The 25,584-nt window shown below is 42.1% G+C and overlaps 1 protein-coding gene across 2 annotated transcripts in view; it reads left to right on the top strand.

Moving 5' to 3' along the window:
• The window catches only part of TTC7B (tetratricopeptide repeat domain 7B), a 258,122-nt gene that overhangs the window by 88,626 nt on the left and 143,912 nt on the right, over positions 1-25,584 (top strand). For both annotated transcript variants that reach the window (XM_029067900.2, XM_001506377.4), the window contains 3 exons: positions 2,868-3,040; positions 7,801-7,864; positions 13,606-13,743. In XM_029067900.2, the coding sequence (XP_028923733.1) occupies positions 2,868-3,040; positions 7,801-7,864; positions 13,606-13,743 (375 nt within the window). The remainder of the gene's footprint in view (positions 1-2,867; positions 3,041-7,800; positions 7,865-13,605; positions 13,744-25,584) is intronic.

Below are 25,584 nucleotides of genomic sequence, written 5' to 3'. Positions count from 1 at the left end.
CAAGTAGATAAAAATCTTGAGAAATACTCTTTTGGGGTATATTTAGTAGACAATTTCCATAAAATATCATTGTACAGTTCAGGTTAGAGCCACTTGAAGTTCAATATTTGAAAGAGAAAGTACATTTTATTGGTAATTTAGGAGAACTGTATTGCAGTCCAAATTCCTTGTGGGATCCTGATCAAGAGACTGAATAAAAAATTCAAGACATGTCCCCTGCCCACTGGGAGCTTAGACTCTAACTGAGGAAGACAAACATAAAAATACGTGCAGGTTGGTGTCTGATCCAGACTTGGGTAAAATTCAGACTCCAGCCTGTTGTTGCTTCACTTTTGTCCTTATCTGATGCCACTGAGCAAGTCCTGAGTTAGACATTTTTGGAAGGCCATGTGTGTCATTTTAGGTGACAGATCCCCATAATGCATTAGAACAGTGTAAGCATGAGCCATTTTCTGTACACATTTTCCACCTTCTTGGGATTACAGACTTTCTGGGTAATCAGTTCAGGCAGAAGCCATAATTTTTGTGGATGCAGGGCTCTATTTCCCTGTTTAAAATGGGGGGTGGGGAAGAAAGGGATGAAATGGAAGAGGTTAGGGTCTAGGTTTTACTTCTTTAATATAAAATTTTGAGGGTTAATAGGCTAGCCAAGATCTGACCAGAACTTTGGCCAGGAGAGTAATTATTTGGGTGAAAAGGAATAGAATAGATCTGGGAGCTATTAAGTAGGAAGAAATGGCAAAATTTGGCAGTAAATTGAATGTGAGAACTGAATGACAGCAAGGAGTCCAGCATGACACCGAGGGTGTAGGCTTCTGGAATAGGGAGGGTAGTAGTGATATTGTCGGTGGAGAAAAAATTAGAAGTTGGTTTAGGGGAGAAGATGAGTTGTTCCATTTTAGACATTTTGAGTTTGAGCTGCTGACCTTCCATCCAAGTAGAAATGTCCCGAAGGCAAGAGGTGATGCAGGATTGTAGTTTCGATGAGAAGTCAGGACTAGTCATCCACTTGGCTTTGGGAGGTGAAGCCATGTAAGTGAACTCTGTGGGCGTGAGAACAGAGTAAAAAGTGTAGGGAACCTAGAATAGAGCCTTGTAGGACTCCCACAGTAAGAGGATAAGAGAAAGAAGAGAAGCCACCAAGCAAAACTGTGAAGGGTCAATCAGAGAGGTAGGGAGAGGAACCAGATTAATAATGTTGTAGCAAAACTGAGTTCTGATTGGGTTTTAAGAAGGAGAGAGTGGTTTCCTTAAGGGAAGATGAAGATGAAATAACATCTAATTCTTTCTTCCATCACTACCCCAATTGTATTTAAGTGCTTACTATATGCCAGGCACTGTACAGAGTGCTGGAACAGATTCAAGCTAATCAGGTTGGACACAGTCCATGTGGGGCTCACAGTCATAAAAAAAAATCCCCATTGTACAGATGAATAAACTGAGGCATAGAGAAATTAAGTGACTTGCCTGAGATTAAACAGCAGACAAGTATGGAGCCGGGATTAGAACCCACATCCTTTCTCTCCCAGGCCCCTGTTCTTTCCACTAAGCCAATCTGCTTCGGAAGCTGGGACCATGGGGCCATTCTGGCAGCCAAGCCCAGAAGGTGACCATTTAAGTAAAAATGCACCTTTTTACTTAAAAAATAAAATGATTTGGGTGGGCCTGACCCCAAATCCTTTTAATGCTTATTGGGTTCTGTCCAGGCAAAGTTAAGGTCAAATCAGGTCAAGCCCCCCCACAAAATTCAGCCCATGCAGGGCTCTAGTACACTGGCTATTTGAAGAGCACAAGCCCTTCATCTTGAAAGAAGGCCAAAATGTCTGGGGACCAGGTGGCCAGAGTCACCCAAGCTTCTGCTTGCTTGCACGGAGAAGGACATTCCCTTTAGTGTGCCAGAAACAGGCCTTATAGGGTCCTGAGAATAAGGCTCTTGTAGTAACATTATCATGATGCTCCAAAAGATTTGTGGAGGTAATGAAATTTCAGGCTGGATGTTGTAATTTTCTTAATTTTTTTTATTCAGCTGGCATCAACTGAAGCTTCATTACAGTATCTGCAGTTTACCTATCAGTTAAGCAAAGTTATACAGAAGTTTAGCCAAGTTTAGGAGTGTACTGAATATAATTATTTTCAGTAATGCAGGGTATCTAAGATGTGTTGAGGCATGTGGATCACTTTGGTAAACACTGGAATAACATCAAATTTTTCTTGTTTTTGAACTGGGATAGTCTAAATGAAATGAAAAAATCTTCAGGTATTCTATCTGTAATGGGCAATTTCACAGCCTGGGCAGGAGAGCAAGTGAACTAACCTTTGTTAATTCCTATTTGGAAGGATGTGTCATCCTCCCTCTCAAAGTTTGGTTACTAATGACATTGAAAACCCATGTTTTTTCACATTTAGGTGAACCTAGTCTCTGATAAGATCATTATTGTCTCTCAAGCTCTTAGTACTGTGTCCTGCACACGAGAAGCAGCATGGCTCAGTGGAAAGAACCTGGGCTTGGGAGTCAGAGGTCGAGGGTTCTAATCCCAGCTCCGACACTTGTCAGCTGTGTGACTTCGGGCAAGTCACTTAACTTCTCTGTGCCTCAGTTACCTCATCTGTAAAATGGGGATTAAGACTGTGTGCCCCATGTGGGACAACCTGATTACCTTATGTCTCCCCAAGCGCTTAGAACAGTACTTGGCACATAGTGCTCAACAAATGCTATCATCATCAGAAAGTGCTCAATAAATGCAATTGATTGATGGATCAGTACAATTCTGTAAACATCATCGACTCTTAAGTGAGGAAGTTTTTATTGGAATTGAAGAACCTCTGTGTAAATTACCACTAATTTTTTTTTTCTATTGCATTCACAGACAATAGCCAGGCAGTTGGCTGAAATTTTGTTACGGGGCATGTGTGAACAGAGCTACTGGAATCCTCTGGAGGACCCTCCTTTCCAGTCCCCTCTCGATGATCCTCTGAGGAAGGGAGCAAACACTAAAAATTACACTCTTAACCGAAGACCCCGTGTGTATGCAGGAGAGAAGTATGAGATTGTTTTCCCTGTTGTTCATATTTTTGGGATTAGCAATGGGAGTATAATACTCTGGAGCATCTGAGCCCGTTCTTCACCAAGTGCTGAGCCTTAGTGACTCCATAGGAGCCCATGGGAACTATCAAATCAGTGTTTTCTCCTCTAAGAGATAAATGTGCAGTGGGGAAGGCTTTTCTTTTTAACTCCTACAAAATTAATAACAAGCCAATGTGTTTGGGTACAAGAATGGCAAGAATTGCAGATTGTCTTGAATCTTGGTTTGCCCTGAGAAAGCAAGGGTTGAGGCTTTAGTGGAGATATTCATGATGTTGGGGACAGGTTTGAAGAAGTCTTGAAAGTGCTTGGCAGAGGGACTGTGTTACTCCAGGCAACTGCCTCCTAATCCTCTTAAACCAACTTTAGCTTTTCTCCCTCCTGATCTTGTTCAATTTGCTGTTCTTCCTCTTATTCAGCAAATGGCTATATTCTTAGATCTCTTCCTGGACTGGTTTAATTTAGTCTGATCCTTCTTATCCACTGCCGCTTTGAGCCATAATCTCTCTTAATTTGCCAGCCATATTTACCTCCAAGTTGATCATCGGTCTTTTTGGGATGATGTCTCCCTCTTCCTCCCTCTGGAAATAATGATTCTAGAAGTATGATTTGGAAGCTCTTTAGAAGCAAGACCGAGGCGGGTGTTTTCAGTTTTGTTTTTTCATTAGTGTAAATGTCATTTCTAGGGTGGGGGGAAACTCTCTTTTATATAGTCTGCTTTTTGGAATGTGATTTTACCTATTACTGCTTTTGGCACCAAAGAGAAACAGCTTGTTGAGAGAGAAATCTGAGCATACCTACTAGCATTTGTTTTTTGAAAATAGGTACTTGATGTTTTCTTCCCTGGAAGCTTCTTAAAGCCAACGCACCCTGTATGCTTTGAAATTCAGTTCTACACCTACCACCCATCATACTTGACAGCAGCAGTTATGTTCCTGTGTTGGTGTTAATACTGTATGCACATAAATTATCACTGTTAGCCATCACTGTTTGACTCTTTTGAACCACTTCCCTGATTTTTTTCACTCCCAAGCAGCAGCACCCCTCCTCATTTCCAGTTGGTGCTAGGAGAATGTTGCACTAAAGAAATTGAACTGGAAAGAGAGTTCAGTAAATTCCAATTCCAAGACCCCTAGCAAAATGATAATTTGTCATCACCATTATCATCAGTGGACTTTTGTTTAAATGCCTATTGAGTATGAAGCACTATCCCAAGTGCTTATTGCCAAGGTTGTTACAAAAGAGCAAGATGCAACCACTGCTCTCCAAAACCTTTCAGTCAAATGTGACAACTTTGACTCCCCCTCCTCCCTGGCACTCTGCCCTGGCATCCCCTCAAATTTAACATGTCTAAAACAGAACTCCTCATCTTCCCATCCATACCCTGTCCTTCCCCTGACTTTCCCGTCACTATAGACAGTACCACCATCCTTCCTATTTCACAAGCCCATAACCTTGGTGTTACCTGACTTATCTCTCTCATTCAACCCACATATTCACTCCATCACTAAATCATAACAGTTCGACCTTCACAACATCATTAAAAATCTGCCATTTCCTCTCCACCCAAACTGCTACTACATTAATCCACGCAGCTATCCTATCCCGCTGTGATTACTATGTCAGTCTCCTTGCTGATTTCCCTCCCTCCTGACTCTCCCCATTCCAGTCCATACTTTACTCTGATGCCCAGATTGCTTTTCTACAAAAACATTCAGGCTATGTTTCCCCACTTCTCAAGACTCTCCAGTGGTTGCCTTTCCACCGCTGCATCAAACAGAAACTCCTTACCATAGGCTTCAAAGCACTCAATCACCTTGTCCCTTCCTACCTCACCTTGCTACTCTCCTACTACAACCCAGCCCACACACGTCTCTCCTCTAATGCTAACCTTCTCACTGTACCTCAATCTCTTCTATCTCACCCCCGACCTCTCGGCCTCGGGCCTGGAAGGCCTTACCTTCTCAAATCCGACAATTACTCTCCCCACCTTTCAAAGCCTTACTGAAGGCACATCTCCTCCAAGAGGCCTTCCCTGACTAAGCCCTCTTTTCATTTAGCAATTATGTATACGTCTGTAATTTTATTTATTTATATTAATGTCCGTCTCCCCCTCTAGACTGTAAGCTCGTTGTGGGCAGGGAATGTTTCTGTTACAATGTTATACTCTCCAAAGCACTTAATGCAGTACTCTGCACACAGTAAGTGCTTGATAAATATGATTGACTGACTGACTGACTATCTCCCACCTCCATTCACATTTTGAAGAACTTGGGACCATAAGAGCCTTGGAGACAGCAGGCCAAATGTATAAACCTTGGAGGCTGCATCCTGTCATACTGTTCCATCTACACCTAGTTTCAGATGTGTATAGACCTTGAATACCTACTTTTCTAAGCTCTCATTTGGTCTCCGACCCTGGTCAGAACACTATTACACGTCACCAAGCTCTATATCAAGTCTACAGAAGCAGTGTGGCCTAGTGGAAAGAGCATGGGCCTGGAAGTCAGAGGACCTGGCTTCTTATCCTGGTTCTGCCATTTGTTGGGTGACAAAGGCTCATTACATGGAGGTGGAGGAATGGTTTGGAATAGATAAATAACTGATTAATAACCAGTGATGAAGGAAAAAGAACCAAAGTTTGAATGTTTTTTCCTTCAACTGCCTATGTAGTGGGATGACATTCAGCAGTGAAACGAGAAAAAATTGGGCACTGGAGCGACCCAGATGAATCCCAAGCTGACTGTTTCATCTCTTGATAACCAAGGAGTATGTCCTTGTGCCTCATGCGGCTGTAAAAAGTGAACTGCAGAGCTGGGCTCTGTTTTTAAAATTTAGAAGTAGGCTTGCAGGCTGTCTTTTACTCATTAGCCATTATTTCCTTGATAGAAGAGGGCCCTGATAAACTGCTTACTTCCTTGTCAAGGTGAAGTTAGTCTTTTTTTTTCTTGCTAAAAATTACCTTTGTTTCTTAGAAATACCCAAATAACCAGCTCATTTTTTTAGAGATGGATTTTCTAGAACCTTAACTTTTCTGCCTGCTACACAACCCTTTTGGCCATCCTGTTGCTAATGACTCTCTTACATCAGAGATCAGGCAAGAAAAAGGAAAGGAGATGAAATTTAAATTAGTTGATGCGCATCCTTATGGCTGCATTGAGGAGAGGCAGGGATGAATGGCTAAAATGAGATTTTGGGATTAAATGTGGATTTCATTAATCTATGGTATTCTCTCATTTGGAATATAGGCAACCCTCAATTTTACCTTTTGCATTTAAGGCGAATGGGACTTAGGTTATTGGATGTAACTAAGTAGATCCATTGCTTTAAAATCTAGGTAATTTCATGATATGGCAGTAGTGATTTCATCAGTTTAGGAAGGGGCAAAAGTAGGCTTAATGTAATCAACCATGATGCCTAGTCAGTTTCTTACCCAAGTTAATTTTAGTTCAAACCCTTCTCTTCTTCCAAAAAAAAAAAAGTGATTGGATCCAACCAGGAATGGCATTCATAGGTCTACACAAAAGCCCTTAGGATCTTTCTGAATACAAAGGATTTTATGCTTAGTAAATGAAAATGTGAACAATAAATTGCAGAAAATGCAGAGATTGGAGCTTTATTATGGTTTTATTGGTCTGTAACCCTGAGCAGCCTTGAACTACAGGAAACCTGCAGATTAGTATAAAAGCCTTCCTTATTAATCCCTGGAGTTCAGATTTCAGCCAGATTTAAGTAACAGATTGATAAAGTAACTCCTGCCTGTTGCCCTTTAATAAAGTTTTGTATGTTAAGGTGAGAAGCAGCGTGGCCTAGTGAAAAGAGCACAGGCCTGGGGATCACAGGACTTGGGTTCTGATCCTGGATCCTCCACTTATCTGCTGTGTGACCTTGGGCAAATCACTTAACCTCTCTGTGCTTCAGTTCGCTCATGTACAAAATGGGAATTTCAGTACCTTCTACTTAGACTATGTGAGCCTCTTGTGGAATAGGGACTTGTGTCCAACCTAGTTATTTTGTATCTTCTTTAGCCCTTAGTCCAGTGTCTGGCACATAGTAATAATAATAATAATTATGGTATTTGTTAAGTGCTTACTATGTGCAGAGCAGTGTTCTAAGCGCTGGGGTGCATACAGGGTAATCAGATTGTCCCACGTGGGGCTCACATTTTTTAATTCCCATTTTTAGAGATGAGGTAACTGGCACTTAACGAAAGTACCATTAAAAAATAAATCTCACTGAATTCCTCCAGTGGTAGAAGACACTCTAAGGTTACCCAGTTTTTCTTATCCAAAAAAGGAAGCACTATGGTGAATTACCATCAGGGAGTAAGATCAATCCTATCATTAACATGACTGCAGTTTATCTACTTGTAAAATTTGTGTAGGAGGCTTGTTTTATTGTACATAATATCATTTCATAGCTGTTGAAATATATTTTTTCTCTAACATTTTTCGTTATTCATCCTGACAATATCTAGGTGGTTAACTTTTAGTTCCCTGGTTGAAACTCTTCTTGGTTTTGTATGCTTTTCAAGGGGGCAAATAAAATCAGGTAATAGTATCAGGATAGAAATAGTAAGATTTAATACTCTCCCTGAGGAAGGATACCAATTAGCTAATATTTTCCCATGGAACTGAATGGAGGTATGAACATGATTTCAGGAAGATATGGTATTGAATTGTTTGGGGACAGATACTAAGATTGATGTTTTTATACAGCATTTTTTGTCCTCAAGAAAATACTGAAGAAGCCCTGTTATTGTTGCTGATCAGTGAGTCAATGGTAAGTACTACCTTCTCCCCCAGCCTATTCCCCTAGTGGCAGTGTCTTGGATATAAATTTCTTGCAAACTAATGCCAGTGTCTTCAGGACCAGACCCATATTTAAGTCAAAAAATGAGAGGCACAATTGTCTATTTTTCTTAATGGCTGGGCTCACTGTCCTGAAGCTATTCTATTAATATAAGTTTGGCATTGGCATTTCTTCTCTAAAACCATGTCATCATCCATTAAGTGCTTTGGGGATTGCATTCATTACCCTTACATTAATTTAGTTTGAAAAATCCCATTGGATTGGGGCAATGAAAATATTTCAGCTAAAATGTGATCAGGACATTTGCTTATCAGGTGTGGAGAGTAGTGATGCATTTGTATAGTGTAGACCATTGATCCCCAAGCCAATAAATAGCTTGTGAGGTATTTGCAAGAGTGGGTTTTTTGTCAGAAATACCCTCTTTTTCCACAGTTACCTTGGTATTACTGCTTCCTAAAATAACAGGTTGCAGTTTTGCTTCCCTAGCAGATGTTTCTGCTCCTTTGATAACTTGGGACAGGGTGAGTTGTATCCTGTACTTTCCCAAACCTTTAATAGAAAATGCTTTTCTCTTGAACAGTAAGTCTGATCATGTTGCCAAGTTTTGCAGGGTATTCTCGGATGTTGGTTGTTTCAGGAATTTTCCCTATTCTAAGTTTGGCTTTTCCCTGCCTTGCAATCTATTCTGCCTTGAGCATATGCTTGCTCTAACCTGCTCCATGCAATATGTAGTAAGACCTCATGACTTCATAAGAAATGACTCCATGAACCCAGAATTTATTGACGTGTGTGTGTGTGTGTGTGGTTTTCCTCCCTGAGACTATCAATCAGTGGTTTATTGAGCCCTTATTGTGTGCAGAGCACCGTACTGTGTCTGGGAAAATATAATGCCATATAGTTGGTAGACATGATCCCTGCCCACAAGGAGCTTACAGTTTAGAGAGGGAGGCAGGCATTCAGTAATAATAATAATGATGGGGTTGGTATTGGTAAAGCGCTTATTATGTTCTAAGCACTGGTATAGATACAGGCTAATCAGGTTGTATACAGTCTCTGTTCCACATGGACTCACATTCTTAATCCCCATTTTACGTATGAGGTAACTGAGGCACAGAGAAGCTAAATCACTTGCCCAAGGTCACAGGACATTGAAATTACATTCAAATTACAGATAGGGGAAATAGATATCCTGAGTATAGGGTGTGGTGTGGTGGGACGGGGGTGAATATCAAGAGTTTAATGGGTAAGACATGATGGGATAAACACAGTTTAAACTAAACCCAGTGGGAGATTACCATGGGGAGATAGGCAAAAACTAAAGAAAAGGAAACAAAAAGCCAACTATCTTTTCAGCAAGAGCCTTTGACAGAACACCTAACTGCTCAAAATGGCTTTGGCCTTAAAGCCTCAGGTTATAAGAGAAAAGTGCAACCTTAAAAAATAGAGTAAAATTAAATACATTACAATTAAGAGAAATTGGTACTGTCAAAGGGCAGCCTAAAGACTAATTTGCCCAGTGACTGCAGTGTAGCTGGCCTAGATCTTAAATAGTTCCCCATAGATTTCTGCCCTAGAGTCAATCCCTCTACCCTGGCAAACTGGGAAGCAGCATGGACTAGCAGAAAAAAAAAACTTGGTTTTGGGAGTCACTTTGTTCTAATCCTGGCCTACCACTTTCCTGCTCTGTGACCTTGGGCAAATCACTTACCTTCTCTGAGCCTCAGTTTCCTCATCTTTAAAATGGGGAATCAATACTTGTTCTCCCACTTTCTTAGATTGTGAACCCTGTGTGGAACAGGAACTGTGTCCAAACTGCCTTAGAGCTTACTGCAGCACTTTGCTGCATAATACATATTACTATCATCATCATTATTATTATCAGTATCATAGAGATTATAAATTATTATTATTACTACTAATAATAATAATACTTCTTGTTGGGAGAGAGGGCCTGGACATTCCCAGGCAACTCAATATTCGGATATATTGTGCAGCTTCCCCAGGAAGGGCAGCCAGTGCTTTCAAGGACAAGAGAATGCTGGAGTAGGAATCTTTAGGTAAGAGAAATAGGATATGAGGCAGAGAATGGCGGAGAGAACAGGATGCCCCCTACTTTTCTCTCATGTTTATTTGCAACTCTGTATTTACATGCTTGTTCCTAAATTATTTTTAAAGAAGAGTGGAAAACTGAAACTTCGAAAACTTTTTCCCTTTTCCCCAGTGATACTGTTTGGAAGGGAGTCGTAGTAGTAATAGTAGTAGAAGTCTGCATTGAGTGCCCACTTGGGGCGGTGCATTTTATTAGATGCTTGGAAAGTACAGAATAATGAGGTGACACTTTACCTGCCCTCATTACACTCTAACGAGTTGGTTAAACCTAAAACTACTTGGAACTAGAGAAGTCAATAGTAAAATGGACAGGTATACATGAGTGCTGATGGGGATATAAATAAGTTGAATACTTGCTATACTAAGCTTTTGTGATCCCTGCCCATAAGGGATACACAACCCAGTGTATAGGCAACGTAGAGGGGAGGAGGGATGGGGGAAACGAGGGCTTAAAAGGGAGGCCTCTTGGAGAAGATGTGATTTTAGGAGAGTTTTGAAGGAGGTGGGGAGAATGGTGAACTGTTGGATATGAAGGAAGTTCCAGGCTAGAGGGAGGACATGGACAAAGGATTGTCAGTGGGATATTTGAGGTACAGAGAGTAGGTTGGAGTTAGAGGAGCTAAGTATAAAGATGGGTGGGGGGGGGGTTGTAGGAGATCGATGAGGTCAGGTAGGAGGGAGAGAGCTGATTGAGTATCTTAAAGCTGATGGTCAGGAGTTTCTCTTAGTTGCATTCATTCATTCTGTCATATTTATTGAGCACTTACTGTGTGCAGAGCACTATACTAAGCGTGTGGGAGCGTACAATACAACAATAAACAATCACGTTCCCTGCCCACAATGAACTTTCAGTATAGATGGGTGACACTTGACATCAATACCAATAAATAAAATTACAGATATGTACATAAGTGCTGTAGGGCTGGGAGGGGGGAAGAGCAAAAGGAGCAAGTCAGGGTGATGCAGAAGGGAGTGGGAGATGTGGAAAAGTGGGGTTTAGTCTGGGAAGGCCTCTTGGAGGAGTTATGCTTGGAGGAAAGGCGAAGATGAAAGGTAACCATTGGGGGGTTTTGAGGAGTGGAGAGAGGGACTGAATGGTTCATCAGAAAAATGATCCAGACAGCAGTGAAGTATGGACTGGAGAGGGAGACAGGAGGCAGGGCGGTCAGCAAGGAGCCTGATGTAGTAGTCAAGGCAGGAAATAAGTGCTTGGATTGGCATAGTGGCAGTTTGGATACAGAGAAAAGGGTGGATTTTAGTGATGTTGTGAAGGTAGAACTGACAGATTTTGGTTCCAGATTGAATGAGAGAAATGAGTCAAAGATAATGGCACAGTTATGGGAGGATTCATTAATTCAATAGTATTTATTGAGTGCTTACTATGTGCAGAGCACTGTACTAAGCGCTTGGAATGTATAAATTGGCAACAGATAGAGACAGTCCCTGCCCTTTGACAGGCTTACAGTCTAATCGGGGGAGACAGGCAGACAAGAACAATGGCAATAAATAGAGTCAAGGGGAAGAACATCTCATAAAAACAATGGCAAATAAATAGAATCAGGGTGATGTACATCTCATTAAACAAATAAAATAAATATGGTGATGTATGGTGGTTTCTAGAGTGATGGGAATGACAGAGGGAGAATAGGGTTTGGGTGGAAATATGAACTGTCTTGTTTAGGACAGGTCAAGCTTGGGGTAATGGCAGGACCTCTAAGAAGAGACATCCTGTAAGTAGGAAGGAGGAAATGGGAGACTTCCGAGAAGAGAGGTCATGGTTGGAGAGGTGGATTAGGGAATCATCCCCGTAGAGTTGGTAGTTGAAGCCTTGATAGCAAATGAGTTATCTAAGGGAATGGGTGTATATAAAGAATAGAAGGGGACCCAGAACTAAACCTGGAAGCACCCACACAGTTATACTTAGTGAGGCAGAATAGGAACAGCAGAAGAGACTGAGAGAGCAATGGTCAGGGAGACCCAGGAGAGAATGAGGTCAGTGAAGCAAGGCTAGATAATCTGTCCAATTACGTTGTCTACAGTGTTGAAAGCTTCAGAGGGGTTGCGGAGGATTAGAATGCAGTAGAGGTCACTGGATTTGTCAAGAAGGAGGTCATTAGTGACCTTAGAGAGGGCTCTATCTTACAGATTCTAGCTCAACTCTTTCAATGAAAAATAATGATTTTTAAAGTTAAATATTGATGAACTCTTAAGGGAACTTGGCACAGAAGACTAAGCCTATTTTCTAAGGAGGTAGAGCGGGAAGCCCCTAAATAACTGACCATATTTATGGGTTTATTACCTCACATGCCACCTGATCCACATAACTGCCGCTCTCTCCTTGTCTCCCTCATTTCACTGTTGGAGCCAGCTTTCCAAATTTTAGCCAAAGAGGAAAAAAAGCCAAGTAGAATTTAATATGATGGATTTTTGCCTATATACTTGAGTCCATACCCCTTAAGCACTTTGATTGTCACCCCTCCCTCAGCCCCATAGCACTTATGCAAATATCCATCTTTATTTTAATTTCTGCGTACCCCCTTAGTTTATAAGCTTTGTGGGCAGGGATCATCTATTCCTACTCTTCTGTATTGTACTCTCCCAAGCATTTAGTACAGTGCTTTGCACACAGTACATGCTTAATAAATACCTTTAATATATATGGGGGCTTAGTAATAGGGAAAGAGAAAAATGAACTAATCCATAATTGCAATGTGTTTATGGGAGTCTGAAAATAAATCACATTTGACTGGTAATGAAAACAAGTTGCTGTAAAGAACATTTGATTTATAGCTAGACGAATGTGTATACATAAATGTGAATGTTTATACCTAACATATTTCTATGCTAAATTGTAAAAACATGAAATTGGAAACTTACTCATTGGAGACTTCTGTGATATTATCATATAAACTGGTTGCCTCATTCCCTATTCAGCTGTTTTGAAGTTAAGTACCATATTCACAATTAGACTCTGTTGGTGATTTACAAGGAAAATTTATCACTGAGCCATAGGAAACAAAGAAAATCTCAGTAGAACCAACATATATGATGACACTGATTTAGGGTTGCATAACATGTGGAATAGGTTTGGGATTTGTCTTGTTCCTTCATGGAGGAAAAGTGTCATACAATTGTAGGGCAATAATAATCCATATACCAAAGCCCAGTTGATTCTCACTGCTGCTGCTGCTGCATTAAAACACAACTCTGACTGAAGGATCCTGTAGGAGAATTTATGCCCTGGGCAATTATCCTGCTTTGCATTGGCTTTCAGAAATTTCCTGTGGTTACCTGCCTTATTAGAAGTACACCTTCAGACCACAGTTTGGATAAGACAAATGGAGTGGTAATAGTGTTTAAACAGTATATGTATTGCTGTAATAACAGCCTTACAGTCCCTAAAGTGAAGTGATGTATATTTTTGTGCCCCTTTTCATCAGCCCCCTGGTCTTTTCATTTATTTCAACCAGCTATAAGGTAGATTTTATGCACAAAGATTGTTACTGAATTATTGGAGTTTCATTATGTTCTTGATGGGTATATATATGTGTATGTGTGCATATATATATATGTATATATTTATATTTTGATGTTTTCTTCAGGCTAACAGGGATGCTGTGTTAAGCAGGATACCAGAGCACAAAAGTGATCGGATCATCAGTTTGCAAAGTGCATCAGTGGTGTATGACTTGCTTACTATAGCACTGGGAAGACGAGGTCAATATGAAATGCTCTCAGAGGTAGGTCTCCTAAATATCGATTTCCTCGTTACTGGGGACAGCTGACTTAAAGTGGTTTAACTGATGAGAGATAGTAAAAGAAGGGCAGTGTAGCATATTCATCTTCCAAAGTAACTTTCACCAACCAAAAAGCTCTACAATTAGAAAAAGTATCTTGGCTATAATTGATTACCTCACAAAATAAATTAATTCCCAGCAGCACTCCGTTCTTCTTATTAGCCTCAGCATCATTTCAAGTATTTAAGTGCACTAACAGTGTGCTTTTAGTTACAGTGACTTTTTTTATACTTTGAAGTCAGCACCTTTAAGTTTGCTCTTCAGTGCAAGACAGGCTAGTATAGTCATTGAATTGTACATGTTGTGTACTTTGCAAAATTAGTCTCTGTCCCATTGTACTGTTTTGTTTAGGTAGCCTCCTTGTCAGTGTAACTGTCGTAGTTCATAATAACTCACAATAATGAAGTAACAGTCATATGTTACTATTTATCTCTGGAAAAAAACTTTTCTGCACTTTCTAGGTCGACTTACTTTCACTGTTACTGGTTGCTTTTTTTCCTGAAACTACTCCCATTGCCACAGCCTCTGGGCACATGGACAAAAAATGGTAACAGTAACAGATTGGCTGAAACCAAATTAGCTTCCCTACTGCAGATCTCCTAGCCTGCCAGCGCATCGCCACATTAGGCAGGAGCCTCGGAGAACAGATGAGCCTTTTATGGTTTGGGTTTTTATTTAAGTATTTGGATTTTGAGAGGAAAGTGGCCGGTCAGTTTGAGAAACATTACAATTGTGGCTTTATTAAACCCCATAGCCTCAGGGCCTGAAAAAGAGAAATCTGTAAGCTCTTCTCCAATTTTGGTAGAGACTCTGCCTGAAGCTAGTAGGAGGCATTGTTTTCTCCAGGGAGTTAGTCAACCTTCAGAAAATATCTGAGGGTGTGGACTTCTTCCTAAGAGTGATTAATTTCAACGCTATCTTTTTATGATATTTGTTAAGCATTTATCATGTGTCAAACACTGTTCTTAAGTACTGGGGTAGATCTCTTTGAATTAGGTTGGACACAGTCCTTGACCCGCATGGGGCTCGCAATTTAAGGAGGAGGGAGAACAAGAGAAATGAGGTACAGAGAAGTTAAGTGAATTACCCAAGGTCACTCAGCAAGCATTTAGCAGAGTTGGGATTAGAACCCAAGTCTCCTGACTCCCAGGCCCATGCTCTTTCCACTAGGCCATGCTGCTTCTCTCTCTCTCTCTTAACATTTTGACTTTTCAGGCTTGTGCCTAACCCTGGAAGGCTGATAAAAGTTTCCTTAGGTCCAAAGAGAGCTGTCCCTGTACTCAGTGATCATAAACCAATGGGTTCTTGTTACCGCATTTCTTCTGACAAGAAAATATACTTGTTCTTTGTCCTACCTGACCACTTAAAAGAATATTTTCCCAGTTGTGACAGTTTCAATCCAGTGTTGTAAGTAACTCGTTTGATCCTGACCTCCCCATTGTCGTCGTCATATGAATATAACAGTATTCCAAGGATGTGAATTTGTTTGCGTCTGGACAGTGACAGAGCCATAAGAACTGTGTGCCTTAGCTCTGCAGTACTCAGAGTTTTCTCTTTGTGTTGACTTCTTCATTCCCTGGAGCATTCCAGTATTCATTACGTATTTATTTGTGCCCTCTCTCTGGACTTTTGTCTACAGGTATGCTCAGTTGTACACTGTATTTATTCAGATGATTCTATTTGTAAATATTTTGACTTCTGTTTCCCCTGTTAGAATGTAGCCTTCTAGAAGGCAGGGAAAAGTCTCCTACTTTTGTTGTACTTTCCCAAGTACTTGATACAGTGCTATTCACCCTGTGAACACACAGTAAAAACCTTTACTAGTACTACACAGTAGGAATGCTGAAGCCTGAGCAGCAGTCCACCCAGAACACATTTGCCCTGACATATGTTTCCTCCTGAAGCTGCATTCCACAGATGATTTAGATCATGCCAGCAGATGATGCTGGGATGACTCAGCTAATGAGCAGACATAAGATTTTTCTTCAGCTCTGCAATTTAGAAATTAGGTACTTTTTTTCCAAGAAACATTAATATTTGAAATGGCGAAATTCCACCTGGTTCTCAGTGAGCTTAGAATTTTGGGGCCCAAGCCGAGCTGAGTTGGAACCTTTCAGCCTGAGCCCAACAAGCACTGAAAAATTCAGGGTACATCCCTATCAGACCTGAATACTTTTCAAAATATGCTTACATATTAGGGCTGATATTGAAAGGAGAGAGAGGGTGTGGCCTCTAAGTGGCCTGATAGTTGGCTGTGATTGCCCATTCATTCATTCAATCGTATTTATTGAGGACCTACTGTGTGCAAAGCACTGTACTAAGTACTTGCAGCACATGCAGCATGGCTGGTCTCAGCTCAGGCAGCAACAAAGAATAAATAGGTATTTTAATTTCCTTGTTTTGATTTCATCTCCTCCTGAGCTCGGCACAGCAGGAGAGGAAATCAAAACAAAAATGACATTTAAATGTGTATTTAGAATCTTCCTCTCACCTTGGCCCTGCATTGTTCAGACAGCAGTAGAAGGGGAGGTAGCCTGTGTCAGGCCCGACTTAAGTGGATTTAGCTTTATGCCACAACCTGACATGGTCCCAGAAGGTCAGACCCATGGGACCTGTGAATAGGCCGTGTCCATGAAGGCTCTAGCCTCAGCCACAGCCAGGCTGCTCTTTATGAAACTGGATGGAAAAGAAACAGAGAAGAGCTAGCAATTCCTAGTTGTTAATGTTTTATATTTGTGAAGTTCTCTTCAGTGACTCATGAGTGAAGGCACACAGTATCCCAGTTGGTAGATGCAATGTGGATTTCAAAGACGAGTTCCCAGACACACAGCAATTGGGGTTCTTGCCCAAGATATTTGGCAAAATGGAAAGAGCCAGATTTGGGTCTCCTTGCCTCCAAACCCTGCCTGGAAAGAACTTATAACGTCACTGATTTCCATGCCTGTAGCATCCCACTTACTCTTCCAGATCTTTAACTCCTTCTTGAAATAATAATAATAATAATGTTGGTATTTGCTAAGCACTTACTATGTGCAGAGCACAGTTCTAAGCACTGGGGTAGACACAGGGGAATCAGGTTGTCCCACGTGGGGCTCACAGTCTTAATCCCCATTTTACAGATGAGGTAACTGAGGCCCAGAGAAGTTAAGTGACTTGCCCACAGTCACACAGCTGACAAGTGGCAGAGCTGGGATTCGAACCCATGACCTCTGACTCCAAAACCCGGGCTCTTTCCACTGAGCCACGCTGCTTCTCCCAGTGTCCCCACCTTCCCTTTCTGTGACCCACTGATAACCCTGCCAACCACTTGGTTAACAGAGGATGAGCTCCCCTAAGCTTTCTCATTTACCCAGCTCCCTCTCACTCTAACATCCACAGACGTCGCCTCTCCACCCAGCCCCTTGCTTTCAAAATGTGTCCAGCCCTCCTGGACCTCGAAACCCCATCCTTTCTCTCCTTCTAAAAGTACAGCACTCTTCCCCCCGTACAATCCCTATCTTTTTAGGATGCTGGTAGGTGAGGAAATCACGACGCTGTATTCCAGGCTGAGGTTGTGACTGGCTTACCTGTGGGGATGGTCTTAAGGTAGGGAGAATGGTTCTCCTCAGGCACATATATATCACAGCTGCTATGCAGTTATTGACTTTGTGCTTGAAACATAATAATAATAATGTTGGTATTTGTTAAGCGCTTACTATGTGCCGAGCACTGTTCTAAGCGCTGGAGTAGACACAGGGGAATCAGGTTGTCCCACGTGGGGCTCACAGTCTTAATCCCCATTTTACAGATGAGGTTACTGAGGCACAGAGAAGTTAAGTGACTCGCCCACAGTCACACAGCTGACAAGTGGCAGAGCCGGGAGTCGAACTCATGACCTCTGACTCCGAAGCCCAGGCTCTTTCCACTGAGCCATGCTGCCATCCCTGGTTCATTAGAGATTAGTGTGCAGGTGGAGGAAGATTTCTTTCTCCCTTGAGGTTTTTGATAGTGTGTTGCTGAACCGTTGGTAGTTAAGGTGGGAGAACTGAGGTCAACAACAATGCCTTGTAATTCAGTTAGAATTCCGGGAATTATTTTTATGGACTTTAGCAGTGAGCGATCCAGTCAATCTTAATAACTTTAATAAAAATGCCTTGAATTCATATGACACTTTTACCTCAGAGAGCGTGAAGTGTTTTAATGTAGAGTGCTTCAGTTATCCTCCCAAATTTATTTTTTATTTGAAAAGACTTTCCTGGGGCAGTGAATAAACAGAAGGTTCTTTAAAAAGGCATTTAAAAAAGATATCAGTGTTGAAACAATTTCAGTGAGGAAGATGTTACTAGGACAACTAAGAAATCACTGAAGTAGGAAATTGCTGTGACCCCTGGAGTCAGTCATGGTAGATTATGGGAAACCAAGGTGATTCACTGGGCATGGAGGGGCTGATAAAACACATTCTCCACGCCAGGCCTTAGATGTCATTGCCCATAGAGACGCAAGGCTCCTACCTTTTCCATTTTTGAAATGCTCTTCTGGAGCCTTCGGCTCCTGTTCAGTTCTGATGAAGATTCCATTTGCTTACACCGCTAGTGAAAAGGGCTGATAGTTAGCATCTCCCAATCAGAAGCCATCCTGTTTCTGCTTCCACTGTGTCTTTGTTAGCTGGGGTCTGCAGTCCCCTGAACTGCCAGCTGAGAGTACTAGAACAGTAATAGTAAACAGAATCCTGGCATCAATGCATCTCAGAGGATTGAATCCCCTGGCTCAGTTCTGGACCCATATGTCATCATATATAATCAAGTTTGCTGCATTGCACCTATGGCCATCCTCCAGGGCTCCACATTTCTCAGTTACGGATGCTACACTCTCCTAATGATTTCCCATTTTACTGACCTCTGCCAGTTGTTGCACTGACACAGGTCTGTTTGAGTAGGATGAGAAGCAGCGTGGCTCGGTGGAAAGAGCCCGGGCTTGGGATTCAGAGGTCATAGGTTCGAATCCCGGCTCTGCCACTTGTCAGCTGTGTGACTGTGGGCAAGTCACTTCACTTCTCTGGGCCTCAGTTCCCTCATCTGTAAAATGGGGATTAACTGTGAGCCTCACGTGGGACAATCTGATGACTCTGTATCTACCCCAGCACTTAGAACAGTGCTCTGCACATAGTAAGCGCTTAACAAATACCAACATTATTATTATTATTATTAATGATGTCCTGAAAATTTTTGGTTTTCTGACCACTATGAGTGTGGAATTGATCTCTTATAAAATCCCACCCAGCCCCACACCCTTCCAGATCAGATTTTGACTTTTCTCTTGCCTCATTCTACTGTAGAAATTTAAAATGGAAGATTCCTTTCTAGAACCTGCCACTTCTTTTCCCATAATTCTTGGTATGTTTTGTGTATTCTCCAGTGTTCCTCAGCCATGTACTGAACACGTGGCAGGAAGACATAAACAGAATGTTTATCTTGTCCCTAAATTTGTTGGATTTTTAAAAGAAATTATATTTATGTATCACTAATGCTATAGGTTTTAATGTTTTTGAGGACAATGAGGGTTGTGTAAGAACGGAAACTGTTTTTCAATTTAAATAACAGTGCTTGTTGGCATGACAACTGGAGTTATTAAAAGTAAAGCAAGAAATACTGTTTCCCCTCATTTTTAGAATGAACTAAAACTGCTAAAAAGATTTGATATCTGCATTTACTGTTAATGTCTCAATCTTGGCAATAAATTATAAAGCATTTTCTTCAACCTATACTTTTTTAAAGGGCGGAGGTACTATATGTAATCAGGGCATTCAAGTTCAGATTTACTATTTTTAACCATTTCCATTTAAGACCACATACATTTCTTGACAGTAAAATTTCATCCAAATTTAACCCTATGGTTGGTACTTCTCGACTAGTGACTGTATTAGGTGTGTTTCTATAAAGTAGATCATAGATTATCCTTGGGATAATGCATAATTAGAGAGTAACATTTTCAGGTTTAAAAAAAAAACAGGATTCAAGAGGTGATTAGAAGTGATTATCAGATTTTTTTTAGTTCACTTAAAAATTTGGTCTAAATTTTAAAAATAGTGTGGTTGTTATTCCAACAATTATTGCTATTACAATATAGACACTTTATGAATTAATTTGAGAAATAATAATGCATATCACTTGTTGCCTTTTACCCCTTTACCCAATTAGGTAATTGACAAAGCCTTTGCGTCTAATTAAGTAATAACTTCAGGTCTGCATGCCTCCCACCTAAAAGAAATCTATGTGATTGAATGGAAATTGGGCAGGGTACCCAAAAGTTCAATCAATGGAATTTAATGAGCGCTTAATGTGGGCAATCAATCATATTAATTGAATGCATTCTGTGTGCAGAGCACCACCCTAAGCATTTTTTTATGGTAATTGTTAAGTATCTATATTGTGTCAACCATTGGTTTAAGTGCAGGAGTAGATACAAGTTATTCAGGTCCCTATCCCACATGGGGTTTACAGTCCAAGTAAGAGGGAGAACAGGTATTTGCAGTTGAGGAAATGGAGGCACAGAGAAGATACGTGACTTGCCCAAAGCCACTCAGCAGGCATGGGGGAGTGGGATTAGAACCCAGGTACTCTGGCTCCCAGGTCCACGCTTTAGCCACTAGGCCATACTGCTTCCCCGTGTTTGGGAGACGATAATATAACAGAGTTAGTAGATACATTTCCTGCCCACAGTGAACTTACAGTCTAGAGGGGGATACAAACAATATAAATGAATAAATTAAGGATATGTATATAAATGTGGCAGGATGAGGGAGGGATGAATGAAAGGTGCAAATCCAATTGCAAGGGCAATGCAGGTGGGAATGGGAGAAGAGGAAATTCATTCATTCATTCAATAGTATTGAGCGCTTACTATGTGCAGAGCACTGTACTAAGCGCTTGGAATGTACAAATGGGCAACAGATAGAGACATTCCCTGCCCATTGATGGGCTTACAGTCTAGTCGGCGGAGAAAGACAGACAAAAACAATAGCAATAAATGGAATCAAGGGGATGTACATCTCATTAACAAAATAAATAGGGTAATAAAAATATATACAAATGAGCGGACAAGCACAGTGCTGAAGTTGGGGGGAGGAGCAGAGGGAAAGCGGGGAAAAAGGGGCTTAGCTGAGGGGAGGTGAAGGGGGGGTAGAGCGGCAGCAGAGGGAGCAGAGGGAAAAGGGGAAGCTTAGTCTTGGAGGAGGTGAGCTCTCAGTAGGGCTTTGAAGAGGGGAAGAGAATGAGTTTGGCGGAGGTGAGGAGGGAGGGCATTCCAGAACAGCGGGAGGTCGTGGCCCAGGGGTCGACGGTAGGATAAGTGAGAACGGGGGACAGTGAGGAGGTGGGCAGCAGAGGAACGGAGCCTACGGGGTGGGCAGTAGAAAGAGAGAAGGGAGGAGAGGTAGGAGGGGGCAGGGTGATAGAGAGCCTTGTAGCCTAGACTGAGAAGTTTTTGTTTTGTGCAGAGGTTGATAGGCAACCGCTGGAGGTTTTTAAGAAGGGGAGTGACATGCCCAGAGCATTTCTGCGGGAAGATGAGCCGGGCAGCGGAGTGAAGAATAGATTGAAGCGGGGAGAGACAGGAGGAAGGGAGATCGGAGAGAAGGCTGACACAATAATCCAATCAGGGTATTATGAGAGCCTGTACCAGTAAGATAGCTGTTTGGGTGGAGAGGAAAGGGCGGATCTTGGTGAGACCAGCAGCTCTTGGTGATGGATTGGATGTGTGGGTGAATGAGAGAACCGAGTCAAAGTTGACACCAAGGTTGCAGGCTTGAGAGACGGGAAGGATGGTCGTACCATCCACAGTGATAGGGAAGTAAGAAAGAGGACAGGGCTTGGGAGGGAAGATAAGGAGCTCAGTTTTGGACATGTTGAGTTTTAGGTGGTGGGCAGACATACAGGTAGAGATGTCCTGGAGGAGATACGAGCCTGAAGGGAGGGGGAGAGGACAGGGGCAGAGATGTAGATTTGGGTGTCATCTGCATGGAGATGATAGGTGAAGCCGTGAGAGCGAATGAGTTCACCAAGGGAGTGAGTGTAGATGGAGAACAGAAGAGGGAGGGCTTAGTCAGGGAAGGCCTCTTGGAGGAGATGTTTTAATAAGTCTATGTACTTTTAATACGGCTAATAATTTAATAAGTGCAGAACACTTGAGAGAGTACAATATAACAGAGTTGGTAGACACATTCCCCGCTCACAGGTATACAGTCTAAAGGGGAAGACTGAAAGCACACTGTCTGCTCTTTATTTCCATGAAAAATCTGTTTACTTGGGAACTTTGAACATGTTGCTCTGCCAGATGCTATAGGTATCCTGTAAGGATCAGTGGTCAGGTCAGAACTATTTAACATACTATATCTCTATTTGGGTATCCCACCGACACCTCAAACTTAACGTATGCAAAACAGAACTCCTTATCTTCCCACCCAAAATCTGTCCTCACCCTCAACTTTCCCATAATTGTAGAGAGCGCCACCATCCTCCCTGTGTCATAAACCCATAACCTTGGTATTATCCTCTACTCATCTCTCTCATTCAACTCAATATTCAATCTGTCACTAAATCTTGTCAGTTCAAACTTCACAACAAAGCTAAAATCCACCCTTTCCTCCCCATCCATACTGCTATCACGTTAATTCACTTACCTCTTCCACCTTGATTACTGCATTAGCCTTCTTGCTGACCTCCCTGCCTACTGTGTCTCCCCACTTCAGTCCATACTTCACTTTGCTGCCCAGATCATTTTTCTACAAACCATTCTGTCCATGTTTCCCCCTTTCTGAAGAAGTTCCAGTGTTTGCCCATCCCCTTCTACATCAAACGGAAACTCCTTACCGTAGCCTTTAAAGCACTGAACCGCCATGCCTTCTCCTACCTTACCTCCCTGATTTCCTACTACAGCCTAGCCTGCACATTTTGCTTTTCTAATGCCAATCTACACACTGTACCCCAGTCTCATCCATCTCACCACAGATCTCTCGCCCATGTCCTGACTCTGGCCTGGAATGCTCTCCCTCTTCATATCCTACAAATGATCCCGCTCCCGCTCCTCATCTTCACAGCCTTGTTAAAAGCACATCTCCTTCAAGAGCCCTTTCCCAACTAAGCCCTCATTTCCTTTTCTCCCACTCCCTTTTGTGTTTCCCTTGCATTTGGATTTGCACCCTATATTCACCCCTAAGCCCCACAGCATCTATATACATATATATATATCTATATATCTCTCTTCATACATATATATATATATATCTCCATAATCTATTTATGTTAATGTCTATCTCCCTCTCTAGACTAAGCTCATTTTTGATGGTATATAAGTGCTTATAGTGTCAGCCACTGTACTAAGCACTGAGGTAGATACAAGCTAATCAGGTTGGACACAGATCATGTCCCACATGGGGTTCACAGTCTTAATCCTGATTTTACAGATGAGGTAACTGAGACACAGAGAAGTTAAATGACTTGCACACAGCAGGCAAGTGGTGAAGCCAGGATTAGCTCATTGTGGGCAGGGAGCATGTCTATGAATTCTGGTATACTGTCCTGCCTCCAGAATGTCTCCACCTGGATGTCGGCCTGCCATCTAAAACTCAACATGAGCAAGACTGAGCTCCTCATCTTCCCTCCCAAGCCCGGTCCTCTCCCAGACTTCCCTATCACCGTGGATGGCACGACCATCCTTCCCGTCTCTCAGGCCCGCAATCTCGGTGTCATCTTTGACTCGTCTCTCGTTCACCCCACACATCCTGTCCGTTACCAAGACCTTTACAATATCGCCAAGATCTGCCCTTTCTTCTCCACCCAAACGGCTACCTTACTGCTACAGGCTCTTGTTATATCCCGGCTAGACTACTGTGTCGGCCTTCTCTCTGATCTCCCTTCCTCCTCTCTCGCCCCGCTCCAGTCTATTCTTCACTCCGCTGCCCGGCTCATCTTCCTGCAGAAACGCTCTGGGCACGTCACTCCCCTTCTTAAACACCTCCAGTGGTTGCCTATCAACCTCTGCTCCAAACAAAAACTCCTCACTCTAGGCTTCAAGGCTCTCCATCACCTTGCCCCTTCCTACCTCTCCTCCCTTCTCTCTTTCTACTGCTCACCCCGCACACTCCGCTGCTCTGCCGCCCACCTCCTCACCCTCCCTCGGTCTCACCTATCCCGCCGTCGACCCCTGGGCCACGTCCTCCCGCGGTCCTGGAATGCCCTCCCTCCTCACCTCAGACAATTTAATTATCTTCCCCTCTTCAAATCCCTACTTAAAACTCACCTCCTCCAAGAGGCCTTCCCAGACTGAGCTCCTCCCTTTTTCCCTCTGCTCCCTCTACCCCCACTTCACCTCTCCGCAGCTAAACCCTCTTCTCCCCCCATTCCCTCTCCTCCTCCCCCTCTCTCATCCCACCCCCTCAGCACTGTACTCGTCCGCTCGACTGTATATATCTTTATCACCCTATTTATTTTGTTTATTTTGTTTAATGAGATGTACATCACCCTGATTCTATTTAGTTGCCATTGTTTTTATGAGATGCTCTTCCCCTTGACTCTATTGCCGTTGTTCTTGTCTGCCTGTCTCCCCCTATTAGACTGTAAGCCCGTCAAACGGCAGAGACTGTCTCTATCTGTTGCGACTTGTTCATTCCAAGCGCTTAGTCCAGTGCTCTGCACATAATAAGAGCTCAATAAATACTATTGAATGAATGAATGAATGTACTCTCCCAAGTGCGCAAACCCTCAATTAATGCAGTTGATTGGCTGATATTAACATTCAGGGCAAAGGAATTGAGACTGTGTTCATTGATTGGCAGGTTTTAGTAAATTAGGTCAGGTTCCTAACACTTTGGAATTGAAGTGGCGTAGTCCAACTTGTAAAAACGATTCTGTAAGAATCCAGTAGAAATTAAGTACAAAAAAATAGAAGTAGTAGCAGAAAACAACATAAATCGATTGTCTTATTCAACCACAAGCTGAAAATGAGTCACTAGTGTAGTACTGTTATTAATAACAACATGGTACTGAGAGCAATATGATAGCAACAAGAATACAATACACAAGAGTTGGAAAGAGATTTTTTCTGTCAACTATTACTAGAGTACTGGGTCTAGTTATGGTTACCACGTACTGAAAAGAATATAGAGAAACTAGACAGTGTCTCTAAAGTGACAAAATGAGAAAAGGAAGTGAAAATAAATCAGAATTGGAAAGATGAAAGAATTTGGAATTGTTTATCTTAATAGAAGGCTGAAGGGTGACGTAGTAAATGCCCCCAAGAATATGAAAGATATTTATTACTCTTGGCTACTAAGAGCAATAGAAAATGGTTTATGTTATAACATGCTCATTTCTGATTTTTTTTAACAAATTTTTAGAGCTTAGGATATTCTTGTCAATATTTTCAATAAATTTACTAGCCCCCTGCCATTCTTGTGGCTGCTCCCCCCAACAGAATTTATTTTTGCTTCATGTTACATCTGCCCCTGGCATGTGCTCATAAGTAATCCAGGGACACTTGAAGGCTCTGGTGAACACTGGCAAAGACTGAAAAAGAGGTATCCCTCCCATCCTCTGCCAGTCTCTCCCATGTTGCTGACTCCTGCCCTGTTGCTTCTGGTTGTGCTCTTGGGTCCCTGCCTGTCTCGTTCTATGCTGCAAAAGATGTATGTGCATATCTCTACTGCTTGGCCTCCCATTTTGAGCCCAGGAATCTGAGCTCTTATATCTTCTTCATCCCCCAAATGGAGAGGAGAATATGTGGAATGGCAAAATGGCAGCCATTTGTCCT

Source organism: Ornithorhynchus anatinus, chromosome 1 (assembly GCF_004115215.2).
Source record: "Ornithorhynchus anatinus isolate Pmale09 chromosome 1, mOrnAna1.pri.v4, whole genome shotgun sequence".
Taxonomy (NCBI): Eukaryota; Metazoa; Chordata; class Mammalia; order Monotremata; family Ornithorhynchidae; genus Ornithorhynchus; species Ornithorhynchus anatinus.
Note: the sequence above shows the minus strand (reverse complement) of the source record. Positions and strands in the feature narration are given on the sequence as shown.